The 14371-nt window shown below is 45.7% G+C and overlaps 1 protein-coding gene across 12 annotated transcripts in view; it reads right to left on the minus strand.

The window, feature by feature from the left end:
* Nucleotides 1-14371, minus strand: part of CADPS (calcium dependent secretion activator) — a 203115-nt gene that overhangs the window by 100302 nt on the left and 88442 nt on the right. For all 12 annotated transcript variants that reach the window (XM_040569331.1, XM_040569338.1, XM_040569336.1 and 9 more), the window contains exons 7-9: nt 8565-8676; nt 3949-4088; nt 1642-1708 (exon numbers count right to left, since the gene is read on the minus strand). In XM_040569331.1, the coding sequence (XP_040425265.1) occupies nt 1642-1708; nt 3949-4088; nt 8565-8676 (319 nt within the window). The remainder of the gene's footprint in view (nt 1-1641; nt 1709-3948; nt 4089-8564; nt 8677-14371) is intronic.

Raw genomic sequence — 14371 nt, forward strand, 5'->3', positions numbered from 1 at the left:
TTCTGCCAGCTCTTTGGGATCCCCTTCCAGCAGCCTAGCCCTGCAAGATGTTGGGTTCCCCCATGAGGTGCCAAGCACCCACCCAGGACCTAGCTGGTCCCTGCATGGAGACCATTTGCAAACCAGGTGTCGCTGGGAATGGATTACAACAACCCTACACCCATCATTTTTACCTAAATCTAAATATACTTCCTGGGCAGATATAGGCATCTCCTGTGGCTCTCTACACTAACTCCCTCCCTTTTGTGGCCATCTCGACCCCACCTGGAGTACAAAACAAGCACTTCAACTGTCCCTGCTGATTGAACTTGGTTGTTGGACTACGTATGCAGCTGGTCGGTCCAAACGGGCTTCTGTTTGCATGGGTCATGCAGTCATAAATCCCTTTTGCCACCCCAGGATGGACTTCCTTATCTGCCACATGGATTAGGGCTATGGAAGCCAGCAGTGATGGAGAAACTGCAATTGAGCTTCCTACTGAGACAACTGAACTTGGAGTTAAAACTAACTCCAACCAAACTCACCAGTTTGCACCGGGTGATTCGGGACCAGAGAAGTGAGAAGCCAGCTGTGTAACGGGGAAGATGGACTACATGGATTCCTGCCTTTACCCGCACAGGAAAATCAGCACACAAGCACACTTCATGCAAAACGTGGAGCCTGGTGCCTCTGGTTTGCATCTTCCCTGATCTTATGCATGGATCCCATGTTATTCCATCTCAGCATCTCTGTGGTACTTGCACCACAAGACCCTGCACAAAATTTTTATTTCACGTACTTGGAGACGACACGCCCTGGGGAACTCAGAGAGGAGGGAGGGAAGAGAAGGACCCCAGAGTACCCCCTGCGTGGTTTATCAGGCTGCTGTGAAGATGGAGCCACCCAAACCAGGACCCCACACTTCTGTGATTTACGCAGTGCTTTCAGCTGCCCTTGGGAAGGTGAGGGAAGATTCAACATGCCAAGTACTGACCAGATCCTTTTAGCTCGTATAAGACATCTTCTGCCTGTTTACTTGAAATTATTAACCAGGGTCAAATATACAGGTCTACTGGAACTGGGAGGGAAGAAAGTAAAAATCAAAAAAAAAAAAAAAAACAACCCACACCCAAAATCCCAAAAAACAGCGAAGAGAGAAAAAAGGGAGAAAGACATTGCAAAATGATCAATGACAGCTGCAGACAATGAGAGGCATCAATGAATATATGAGTATGAAGACGAGATAACCATCAAGAATGAAATACTGACTTCCGACATAGTCAATGATAAAATTTCTGTAGACTACAAGGGACTTGAAATTTTACCTGGAGGCTCAAACGAGAGCATTCACACCCAAGTACCTCCAGCCAAGACATAGTTTCCTCCTCGTCTCACTAAATTTCTCACTAAAATTGTTCCTCCATTTCACTGAGTGTTGCATTGCATCAAGAAACTCCTAAATAGAGACTGCAACTGGGTTGTCCTTGAGATGTACGTATTTAAAAGAAAAAAGATCTATGAATTAACAAAGAACCTATGCTAAACCACAGTTCTGCATCAGTAACACAGCAGTGAAAATGGTCAGGATAAACAAACAACAAACAAATAAGAATTAACTATTTCTTGTTGTAATTTAAGATCACTTCTAGTTAAATCTGTTACCTGGACCAGGACAAAGAAGCGTTTCTTCCATCTCTTCCAAACGTTTTTACCAATGGCCCATAAATATCTAGGAGAAAAGAATCAGTGAATTCAGTACACAAGTGACAAGATGTTGTTTACGGTATCTTTTCTTTATAGCTCGAAACTGAAGTTAATGCAGAAGCAGGAGTAATTACAAGACTCTCAAGCTTGGCAGCATTACTGAATGCGTTTCTAGCCTGAACGAATAACCTGTAAAGAGAGAGACGTAAAAAACTCCCAGAGTCTTGATGTTACACAGTATTATTTTTCTCTTCTTTTTTGTCTCTTACAGCTTGCTCAGAATTCAGAAGCCCTTTAATGCCAGTGAATAGCCACTATGTGGTCAGATGGGCGCAGAATACATTTTCAATGGAAGAATTGAGTGAAGGAAGCCCAAGTGTTGCTTTAAGCCTTCACAAAACCATTTGGCTGAGGGGAGGTGTCAAACAGAGGGCACCTTACTGCAGCAAAACCAGCGCCAAGGACCCCAGCACACACCAGACTGACTAAAGCAGGTCACTTCGCTGAACAGCTGAAGATGAATTCCTTGAAATCGCTTGGCTACGAGCAAACTGAATAATTTCTAAGGAGGAGTGAATTTACTGTGTTTTACAAAGGAAGAATTAACTTTTAAAATTAATGTCAAAATTAGCATTTAATCTCTGTGATGAAGCAGCTGCTGTGACACTGTAATACAAACACTGGCAAAAACAGCAGCAGCACCAGACTCATAGTAATTACAAAGACATTGTTCAACACTAATACGTTTTATGTATCATTATAATTACTTTGGTTCTGGCTCAATAAATAGAAAAACAATTCCTTTTTGGTTATGCTCGTGTTTTTTATGCAGGAAGAGATCCAACATATGTACATAGTCTTAGTGAATGTTCAAGCCACAAAACTCCAAGTATTGTGCTGATGTGGGCACTGAGTCCTTGGCTTAGAGTTCAAGAACAGGGAAATAATTGTCTGTCTTACTATTGCCACTAAACCCGGCAGAAAAATAACTTCAGTTACAAAAGCAAGCTAATAGTACAACCCATGTAGCTTTCAGCACCATCTTGTTAATTAAATGTTAGTTGAAAACAGGATGAGAAAAGTCAGGAGTGCTCAGCCCTATTGCTATCAGATATGCTCAAAGAAACAGGTATGATGGGTGAACTGTTCTTTTTTGCTTTTGGCGCCTGTGTTCACGGTGGAAAAATTAAATTGGCCAAATCTGGCTCTTGGCTCTGATCTCATTAGCAGAGAAGACAGGAAGATGAGGAAAAGGAACTAAAAGAAAGATGAGTGTTTTAATCCATCTAATAATGGATTGAACCTAACAAAACATTCTGAAAACAAAAACGAAGTAGTTACTTTTATAGCACCAAAAACATACTGGAGAAAGAGTTAATCAAAGCAGTGACTTTCCTAGATAGTTTCTATTTTTTATCACATCCTCAGCTCTGAAGAGTAAACAGAGAAAAGCCTTGCCAATGGCATTAGCTAGATCTTCCCAAGGATGATCTAATTTGTAATTGCATTACCAGTGAAAAGCGTATATCAGCATTTGCTTCTGGGCACCAGGAAAAGATAGGAATGATTCCCTTTTGGCCAACTCAGGACACGTTAAAGTGCACAGGAATTACATAATCCTGAATTTAAAAATTTCCTTTCTGCTCTACAATGTCACAACCTCTTCTGCCCCTGCGTGGAATGAAGGGGGAGGCCAGGGGAGGCAGTTCGGGATCCCCTGGCCCCAAATCCTCTGATACTGACATATGAAGGGGAGAGGTTTCCCTTTTAACATCCCACTTCATTAGTCCTACTTACACTCTCTTGACCTGCTGCAGGCAACCGCTGTTCAGTTGTACTGTGCATCTCTGTATAAATAATGATGATCACTTTGGAGTTTATTTCAAGCGGAAGGTGCACTGATTTTTTAGTTCTGAGAAGTCAATACAGGGAAACACAGAATAACTTAGGAAATTATACCAACCTATCAATAAGAGAGGCAGGCAGTTTGCTTCTTATTTCCTTACAGGAAGAAAATAAACCAGCAATTTCCTGGGGAATGCTGTTTAAAATTTAAATTGTTTGACTGACATGCATTAAAAAGACTAGCTAAGAATATGGAAAATGAATTAAAAATGACTGAACTAATGCCGATTCTATATTTAAATTTCTTTTGACCTCCTGTTATCTTGAGAAAAAAATAGAGTTCCTCTTCCAGAATCTTAAAAAAAGAGAAATTTTCTAATGCACATGCAAAACAAATTGAGTTCAGATCAAGACACTTACCCAGAGTGCTTCATGTTTTGAGGTTTATCCATTCGTACGGCAAGCTTGATCTTCAGATCCTGATCCGGGCAGTTTTTGGAAACTGTCATTTTGTGCCACTCTGATTGCTTTGGGCTGTTGGGAGTAGGGTGGAGAACAACCTGCAAGCATCAAAATCAACAATGTTAAAAATTGTTCATAAAGTGGGTTTTACTGAGTAACAAAAACACAGGAGATGAGCTACCTTTCTCCTAAAAGTCAGTGTGGAAATGACTACACACATCACTGAGATTAGCTTTTCTTTATTGTTTTAAAGTTCAGCTTATTATTTTGAGATGAGTTCATATATTCTCTCTGCTGTGCTGTTTTTCATGGGGTTGTGCAGAACAGAACTGCATTATCAGTTCCCATCTTGCAGTCATTTAAGGAAAGAGAGCAATAAACAAGCTTGCAGCTGTGCAGGTAAACCAGCTTAGAAGTGTTGGTGGACTGATCTGATGAGCAAACCAGCAACAAGTTTTTGCTGAGGTTACCCCCTACAATACTCTGCTTTCAGAGCCATACCGTCGGCCGCTAGGCTTCCTGACATTTCCACGTGAGGTGTGCTGTTTGAAGGCTTCGGAAAGTTTTACCTAAAACGGTTCATCAATTGCTACCATCAGGCTGTGGTAAATATGGTCTGTTTTTTTGCTTATTGGTAAGACTGTATGCAGTAGGCAGCACTGCAGATAGGTCAGTTTGTCTGACTGTGCTAAGACAACAGATCAAACGTGCATCACATATCACGACAGTGATCGTTGCAGGACTTTCTGCTTCCATTTCGTGCAGAGAGGAAATGATGGGGCAGTCTCCAGCTGAGGTAAATCAATGCGACAGCAGTGACTTCAGTGGAGCTGTGCAGATGAATACCAATGGAAGTGCTTGGCAAATCAAAGAAACTAAAAGGCTCCAAGAGGCAAGTAATCCCTTCCGATCATAGCTGTGCTTTTCCTCTCACTCATTACCCCCCAAAGCAGGGCATCCCCCTCAGCCAGCGAGCCACAGAACATTCTTCAAGAACTATACAGCATTCACAGTTTTCTCCTCGTGCTTCCACATGTGTCCTCTGACGTGGCTTACCCCTGTGACTGTGGGACGTGTGTCCATGTGCGAAGGAAAGCACACCAGAGCCGTAGCTGTCCTCACACCAGAATGATGCCCTCTCCCTTCTACGCCCATTCCTCTTCCAACACTTTCTCTCTCAGAGGTGACTTTGCCTGGAGCAAATTTATTAGTCTCCACTGTCCTGCAGTGAGATGAATCTCCTTTAAATCCATTAACCTTTACGCAAGCACGCTCTTTTACAAATGGCAGCATTCATCCTTGTTATTTGCTGTGCTTCCATCGCTCCGTGCTCCTGCCAAACGCCAGCCAGACTATAATGTTATATTCCAGATACTCAACTTCACTGCAGAGTCAACAAAGTAGTTTGTTGTTTTTTTCCTGCCACCAAAATATTCTTGACAGCATTACCCTCTGATGAAGGATTTTAAAAATTATTTCATTGTCTCCTCCAAAGCCTGAGGTTATCATCAGTAGATTTTGGAGTTTGTCCTTATTCATCAACATTATTTAAAGCATCGTTTATTGGGTTACATTCATGCTTTCTCTGGCAGGAATCTGTTATTAGTTACCTAGATTAACTGAGCAATGCTGGTCTCTAACGCTTGGAAAAAAATGTATTTAAGCAAAACCTGAAGAAAAGAAACAAGTCCTGCACATGGGGTGTTGTTAGAGAAGTGGATGATGAAGTTGGATGCCCAAGCTCTGTGCATCATACAGGCATCCCCATTGCAAGGCAGGCCGGGCAAGCACACAGACCATGGCCTTGCACTAAACCTCATCTCTCTGCGAGGCAGCAGCCACTCAGGGTGTTTGGGATACTTTGTATTTTGATTTCTAACTCTTTTTCATCGAAAGGCGCATAAACTTTGTGCGGTGCTGTTGTAATTCATGGCTCTTCCCCTCCTTGCTCTCAGTGGATGAAGCCTTGGCTTGGCTGAAGTCCACGGGCACTTTGCCACTGGCTTCAATAGGGCCAGGATGGATTCCCATGGCTTCAGCTGCCCATCCAGCAGTTTGGGGCTTGGGAGCGATTTCCAGCTCTCCCTTCGACACAAGTGGTGCAATGAGGAGTGCCGGCCGGCTGCCAGCTCAACACTTGCAATAGAAAGTGAGCATTGTGTGCGCCTGGCAGCGCACAAAGCTGCTTCTCAAAAGGGCGGCTAAGCATGGGTGTTTTTGTGTAGAAATGCTCCTCAGAGACTTACTTCTCTCTCCGCAGACAGGTTTGCACCCATTTGAACAGCTAAATCAGGGGCTTAACGCGCTCCTGATTTCTTTATTTCGTTAAAAAGAAATCCCGATGCGGCCCGATCGGACACGCGTCATCTCGGCCGCTCCAGGCACCCCGAGCGTCCCTTTGAAGTTCGGCCGCCTCAAAGCGCCGGTGGCCGCTGGCCAGAGGAAATTGCCGCCCCGCGCCCGCTGCTGCTGGCCTGCATTCCTGGGATTTCAGGAGCTTACCCTGGGTGATGGCTTCCCGCTGGACTGGGAATTCAAGCGCGTTGGCACGGCCGGCTTTTTGGCATCTCAGGGCCAGGGGGGTTGCGTTGGGGCCTGACGTCTTTCTCAGAACAAGGCGCGAGGCTAATTGCTTCCCCGGAGCAGCAAAGTCAGCGCTGCTCATGGCTGCCAGTGGGAACAAGGCCTACAAAGCAAGTGGGTCCTCCAGCGAGCGCAACCACTCAGGGGAAAAAGGCCTGAATGGCATTGTGGGCGGCTGGGTGAAAAGCTCCGCTCAGCATGCTGCAGTGGATAAAGGGAGGTACCGGGCCGTCTGAAGAATGTGGGTTTGAAAATAATCCTGAAAATATTATGATGCTGTGCGGCAAAGCAAATGGAGGCCTTCGGCTGGAGTGCTGCAGCCTGGTGAGGTCACCCTCCTTTTGAAAAAGAGATGGGACAGGGAGAAAGGCAGGATCGTGTTGTGGATGAGGGAAGTCTGAAGGGGCTGTGACTCTCTTTGAAGAGAAAACTGAGATGAGGAAAACTGAGATGAGGAATGGAGGGATAACTCTGCTTTTCTCTCTCTCAAATACAAGAACGAATGATGTTATGTGAATGTGAAAAGACAAACAGTCAAAATGAACGTAAATTATATGAGACAAAAACACCTGTGGTGCTCTCCACCATAAAGATATAAATTAGATCAACAACTCAGTAGGACCTAAAAGAATGTTTGGCATTTGCATGAACAACATGAGTTAAAAATCACGTTAATTAGGACAAACTTTGTTTTACAGAGGCAAACTCTTCTGTGTCAAGGCCCAAAAAGCTGTGGACTGCAGGGGTCAGCAAAAAACATCCCAACAAGAGGTTAGTCCGTAACTGGAAATGTCACACTTGCACTTCTTGGGGTCTTCACCATGCAGTTCAGAAGAACAGATCTGCTATCTACTCCCTTGCTGATTAAACACCATTTGCTCTTCATTTGCTGGTTCGTGGTCTTTTTAATAATGTTATGAAGCCACAATGTGGCTGTGGAGCCTCCCTCATGACACCAGCCCTGGGAAACCCAAATCAGACTCGGTGTGGTTTCTGTCAGCCACAGGTTCCTTCACAGCTTTGCATACCCAGTTTGCGGGTTGTCTCTGGACTTGGGCTTTTCTCCCTAGGTAGGATTAAAAGGCTGCACTCTGCATGTGTTGTACAGGCTCCTAGATGCTGCTGGGGACACCAGCCCAGGCCACTGAGGCCTCCCTTGCTGAGAGAGCTGAGGAAGGCCTGGCAGAGAGCTTCCTGCTGCTTAGGCCTGGGGCTAAGACAAACTTACGGCTGCACGATGCAAATGTCCACAGAGATGAGCTGAAGTGTCCTAACATCCCAGGAAAGCTGTTGTCCACAGATGCTGTGGAGCTGTGGGCTGCAGTCCTGGAGGGCCACCAGCTCCAGGGCCTGGGACTGCAGGCAAGGGGCAGGGACAGGGCAGGAAGGTTGGCTCTGATGCTCCATGGCCGGTCCCAGGGCAATCTGAGCTCTTTGCTATTAACACCACTGCTGGAGGCAGTGGAGCCCCCCATTTCACCCCCTAGCCCAGCCCCACTGAAGCCACGGCTCAGCCACAGTTCCTGGGGGAGCGAGGATTTCAAGCCTTTTGCCATGAGAACTGCTGTCAGCACTTTCAAATGCTCAAGCCGTGCACTGGCTGTTCAGCAGATATGAGAGCAGCTTAACACACTCCTGCCAAACTTAAATCCTCTCTTTTTGCTTCAGCATAATCCCCTTTTCTGCCTCAGGAATGTCCATTTCCGTAAGCAACTTCTAAAGCTTTCCGGACTGCCAATATCGCACACAAGATCCTCTGCCTTTGCTCAGTGCAGGCACAGCCAGCTGAAATGCTGCCATTAAAAACTAACAACAAAGACAGCATGCGAGGTGCATTACTTTCCAGCAGTGGAGAGCTTGCTTTCTTTCCCTCCTGAAGCTTGGCAAAAAAGCAGAGCACGTTGTGCTCCAAAGATATTTCCGTACAGGAGAGATTTCTCTAGAAAAGCAGGGCCAGAAGGAAAAAATTACCGAACTCAAAATCTCCTTACCCTCCCAAGCTCTTTGTCCTCCAGCGCCAGCACGCCTGTGCTCTCCGTGAACAGCTTCACCTTCACTGCAGGAAGCGCGTGTGTTGTCGTGAAGTCTCCTTGGGTGCCCCAGCTGCAAAAACAGAGACACGCTCAGCTCCAGCAGCAGCCCAGCAGCGCTACTGCTCGGGTGAGCAATGGTTAACAGAAAATGTCGTGCCTGGCACAGGCTGAAGTGGCTGGGCTGAGTGACAAGGGCATTAATTATCTTCTTAGGGAAATGCAGGACAGATGTTTGGAAAAATCATGATGTCTCTTTGGGGAGAAAAGAGGATATTTGGGAGCAGCATGAAACCAAATTTAAGGGAACTTATTTAGAAGGAAAGAACAATACATCTCCAGCAGTGACAGCCTGTGTAGTTACAACAGAATCTGAGGATCGAGAACACCTGCACGTAGGACATCTGTGATCGCTTGTGCCTCTGCTTTTCTCCTGGCTAGTTAACCTCTCCTTTCCAGGTTTATAGTGAGGTTTGTTCTCTCTAAAGAAACCCCACATTTAACCTGAGTCCACTTCTGAGTCTCAACCCGGTCCTCCAGCCCAGGTTGAGGTTCAAGCCATGATGTCTGCAGTAAGCCTAGCTGGGTGGATCTGCAGAGCAGGACACCAGCTCCTTGGGGATGGGATGGCAGCGGCCATGAAATGTCCACCTCTCCAGCCCCGCAATGAACAGGAACTGCCATCTACTATTTGTACACCATGAGTCATCTCCCTGGCTGGTACTGTGGCTTGGAAAGCAGTGCTATGGAAGCTGAATGAACCACATGGTAAGGCAAACTAGAGCAACCTACGACCCGTTCCTGAAAAGTCTGGTACACTTCAGGCTATTTGCCTCAAGCTACAGTACTGTAGGAAGATGTTAGCAGCCAGCAGTTCCTTGGGGAGTACAACCCCATGAGCTCCAGTGAGGCTGCAGGCACAGGGTCCAACCCGCAGCCTGGTGACATGGATGGCCTAATTTGCCATTTCGAGCCTTATACGGGGAGCCCCCCCTGCAGCCGACCTTCGTCAAATCCTCAGCAAAGAAACCTGCACACGCTGTGGGACTGAGGGGTCACTTGTGCTGGGCACACGGAGGGTGCTGGAGGTGCCCTGCACAGAGCGGTGCCGCTGGAGCCACAGCCCTGCACCTCACGGTGCCGCTGCGCTGGGCAAGTGGGAGAGCGGCCGGGGCCCTCCGTGCCGACCCGTAAGCGCAGCGTGTGGCACGGAAAGGTCGCCCCTTTCTGCCCTGCCCGGATTAGCAGCTTTCCTGCTATGATTTCTAAACGGATCCCTCTAGTTCACTTACTCCCTTTCTTCAGCTAATCAGCAGTGACAACCTGCCGGGCTCTAGGGAGCCTTGCCAGACTCTGGACCCACTGCTAATCCTTCTCGCAACTTCTGGGGTTTCCATGTGCCCAGCACTCCCCCAGACCTGCAGAACACGAACACTGAGTGAACTTCAGAGGCCTCGTCCCCTCCTCTCACGAAGCAATATATTAATTTAGTCTCGGGTTGCTTCTATTCGTTACCACCCCCAGTTCTGCTCTATTTCAGTTACAAGAGGACTTTTCTTTTAAAGGTACCCAGAACAGTCAGCTTTGATTTAGAAAGATCATAGGCAAAGGAAATCTGTGAAACGCCAAGTCTCTTCAACATCCTAAAGGCCGCAGCTTTTCAAACAGGCTCACTAGTGGTACCACTCACACCAACAAATCAAATTATTCACCTGTGCTAAGGTTTTTGAGATACAGGAAAACTCCCCTCTGGTAAACAAGAACAGACTGAAGAGGGTCATGGAACAAAAATTAAGTGGAACTTGAACTAATGCCTATTTGCAAGCTTTAGACAAGTTTGAAAGGAGTGGAGAAAAGAAAAAAGAAACTTTCTACACTAAGAGGTAAAATAACACGGTGCTTTTATGTTTGAAAGTTTGCAGTTATGTTTCAAGATTTGTTTCTACTTCTTAGAGAGTTAGAAACTTATTAAAATAAAGTGAGACACAAACTTCCAGACAAAGCTGAGCAAAGCACTCCTAAAATGGCACTTGCTCTCATTAGCAGGCAGCAGCTCAGCTGAAGATGAAGGGCATACGGAGGGCTGAGGAAGAAGGCACTGCTGCAAGGAGGACACTGCTGAACATTTGACCATGCAGAAGCCTGTTGTGAAGCTAGTAGATAAGATCTGCTTGGTTTTGTTGTTGGTGGTGGTGGTTTTTTTTTTGTTTTGTTTTTAATTCATTGTCAACCAGATTTCCATGTTGTTTCCGGAGACCCTGAATATTCATCACACTTCAAAGCTCATGCAAAGCGTACGAGCAAGCTTGAAGGATAATCACAGAGAAGGTGCTTTCTACAAACTAAAAGAAACAAACAGCATGCCACGAGCAACACATCAGGGTGACATGACAGAATACACAATGCAACCTAAAATACTGCAAGTCAGATGAGAGGTTATGCCGTATCTCACTAACCACTTGTATTCCTCCTCACTCTGTAAATGACTTTCTCTTTCACACTGACCTCAAACTAGATCCTCTGCTGAAGAAGGGCAGTACCCTTGAAGTGACTGGGAAAGGCTCAGACTATATGTGTCCAGAACATGCATGTTCTTCAAACATAAATACCAAAGAGCAGGTTTTATGTTTGGAAATTTATTGGGAAAAATACTTTACCCCTTTTATGCATGAGGAGTATGGTTTATGCTTTGCTCTCTGAGCAAATCTAGTCCAACTGAGCTTAGCAGATGAGCACGTTCAGCACGGAGCTGATTAACTGGGTTTCTTCATCGGTTTTGCTCCGATAGCCTCCCTTCCCGTGTCCCTATTCCACATGTTTCATCTTTTATGATGATGCATCCAACTGCCACCAGCGCAGGGAGCAGAGGTTTGGTGTGAATTACCTACAGCCCTGCAGTTCAGTCAGATGCCCCAACGTTACATCTTTTTCATGTCTGATCCCTCAGCTTCCTAATAAATGTTTTAAACATGAGAACCAAGAAAGAGCCTTATTTTCTAATTACAGATTCAGGTCACAGATTATGTTTTCTCTCTTAAAAAAACCTGCATTGTCACCAGCAGGGAAAATTAGAAAGATAATCTTGCTTTGGATAAGAGGAGAAAGTAAGAAAATATCGAACCTTACGCTGTGTATTTTGACAGCATCTGCTTTATAGAACTCATATCTCTGTTTACTATTAAAAAGCTCTTATTTGCTGAAGCATTCCCAGACCATATGTTATCAACAAATGTTACTAACCAAATACAAACAGTAATTTTCATTAGGTTTCCTTCATGAGAACAACATTAGCCACAAAGGGAATAAATGTTTCAAATGACAGTAAACATACATAGCAAACCCTTGACAACACCGTGATGCTTGCTTATTTATCCCCCCAAAAGCCACGAAAAGATCCATGCCAACGAGCAGAGACCCTCCGAAGTTGGGTTTTGTGCAGGTTGGAGCCTGCGGTGATGTCATTAGTTGCCATAGAGATGCTCAGCATAAGGCCATAATTCATGGCACTGAAACATCATTTGTATTCAATCTAAGTAGGCAGTTTATCTGTGCCGCGTATTAAATTATCGGTCATAAAATTAGCTCTGGACAGTAGTCAGGTATTCGGATCTTTTGAGGGAATAGCAATGTAGCGGTTTCATTTCCGTGTTTAATAATTAAGCACGTTATCACTGCAGGAGTTGATTTGCTGGGAAAGTGCCCTGGGATCCATTCTGGGCAAATGCTCTCATGAACTAGCCACACCGTCTTGTCCCCATGCCACACAGCCCATGCGTACACTTCAAAGCAATAATTCACCTGCAAACCAGGAGAAATAATATTATAGCCAAAAGGATATATATATATACGTTTGTACCCATATGCACACATACACACACACCACAGAAAAGAAGTATTACAAGCAGAAAATCCTGACAGTACTTTCTCAGTTAGGACCATATTCATTATCCGAATCCCACCTGAAACCCTCAGCCCAGCATTTCTTACTGCCTAATGCATCCCAAAGCCTGAAGCTAGCCAGGAAATCATGCTATGCCTCAGGACTCTGCTAGAATTACAGCCCGATTTATGCCATCTCTGCTGCTCCGGTAATATAATTTGGATCTACTCGTGTCTCCAGGGTTTCTCGTTAGGCATCAAACTCAGGATCAAACTCTTCTGGCTGCAAAGAGCCAGAGGATGATGCATGCCCCAGGTGCTAGCCTGAGAACTTGTTTTACCTTCTATGAGCTTAACTTAACTTGTTTTACTTTTTACAAGCAAAATAAGCAGATCAGCACTGTCGGCTGTGTGCAAGCTTTAGGAACAGAAATTTATTGAAAGGTACCATTGCGATAGTTAACCGAACAGCCTAGAGCACTGAGAGTCACTTTTGTGAACCAAACACAAGATGACACATACCCAGAAGTGACCAGACTACAAGGGAGGGAGGTTCTCCCTGGTCCCCCAGCCTCTGTGGGCTCATGTAACACGGAGCACTTGCAGGACAGGCTCACCTCTCTCGTTTCAAGGAGCAGCCAGAAACTCTCGCGGGTGCTGTCCTGCCTGGCACCCGAAGGGAAAGCATTGCCATTGCTGATGCAGATGCCAAGCTGCTCAGACCAAGCTGCTGGGAGGTGTTTCAAGCTACACACTGGCAATCATCTGGCAAACCCTCAGTGTGATGTTACCCAGCCCTTCCCAACTTACAGACGGAACAAGATCACTTGGTCTCCTCACCTTGCCCTGCACCATGCTCTTACCCATTCCTGCCATAAACTCTCTGCAAAAAACACTTCTCCCCAGCAAACCACTTACGTGGCCTAATCTAGAAATTTCTCAGCTGTTTTCGAGAGACATTGACTTTGCCATTGTACCAATGACCTTACAAGCACTGAACATACATACAAATACCCAGGGGTATTCAGTTCTTCAGCTGAGAAATTTCTAGATTAGGCTGTGTAAGTGGTTTTTTGGGGAGAGTTGTTTCCCATTCAATTCTTTCATTCATGTCCTGTTGTCTCCAGCAAGCCCACTTAGCCCCTGCCTAATTTAAAACAGAGAGCCTTCCTCCATCCTCGGCCTTGTAACTAGATCTAGCAGAACATCGATGCCTGTGATTTCTCTACACAATGAACAAGTGCAACTGAATTATATCGCCGGGCCATGAATCAGCCCTGCTAAGCAGCTCAGCCTGTCCGTAGGCTAACATGGGAGCAGCTGGAGAGTGATGTGCTTTAGACAGGGCTGACATTTAAATATGATCTACGACCAGTTTTCATGGGCTTCAAAACTGCCAGAGGACACCTTTTCTCTCTCTCCAGATATATTCGCTGAAAGAAGTTTGCCTGGCAGCTTGCATGGAGCAAACGTGAAACATATAAAAGTAAAAATGTGTCTGAGAGGAGAGCTACATTCACTGTGTTCGCTCCAGAGGTGCGTTATGCTCAACACACACAGCAGCAGCCTGGGGCACGGCCCCTCGCTGGGGTAGATGTCACCCTTCTGCCTCCTTCCCGTAAGTTTACAGCTTCAGTAACGTCTTGCCGAATGAGCAGCCCTGCATCTTGGCCAGATTTGCATTAGTTCATTGAACCACCTGCCCGGCATCGTTTTTTAAACGTAACTAGAACAGCACTGAACTGTGCTGGGATGCAAAATGCCGCATGCAGCTGCCTCCTGCTGCGTGCTGCCACTGCCACCAAATGCCACCTGCCTGTGTACAGAGGCTAGGCAGTCCCTCTGAAAGGCCTTCAACAGATGTGGTCATGTCTGGGACAGAATCTGGA

The sequence above is a fragment of the Cygnus olor genome, chromosome 10 (genome assembly GCF_009769625.2).
Source record: "Cygnus olor isolate bCygOlo1 chromosome 10, bCygOlo1.pri.v2, whole genome shotgun sequence".
Lineage (NCBI taxonomy): Eukaryota > Metazoa > Chordata > Aves > Anseriformes > Anatidae > Cygnus > Cygnus olor.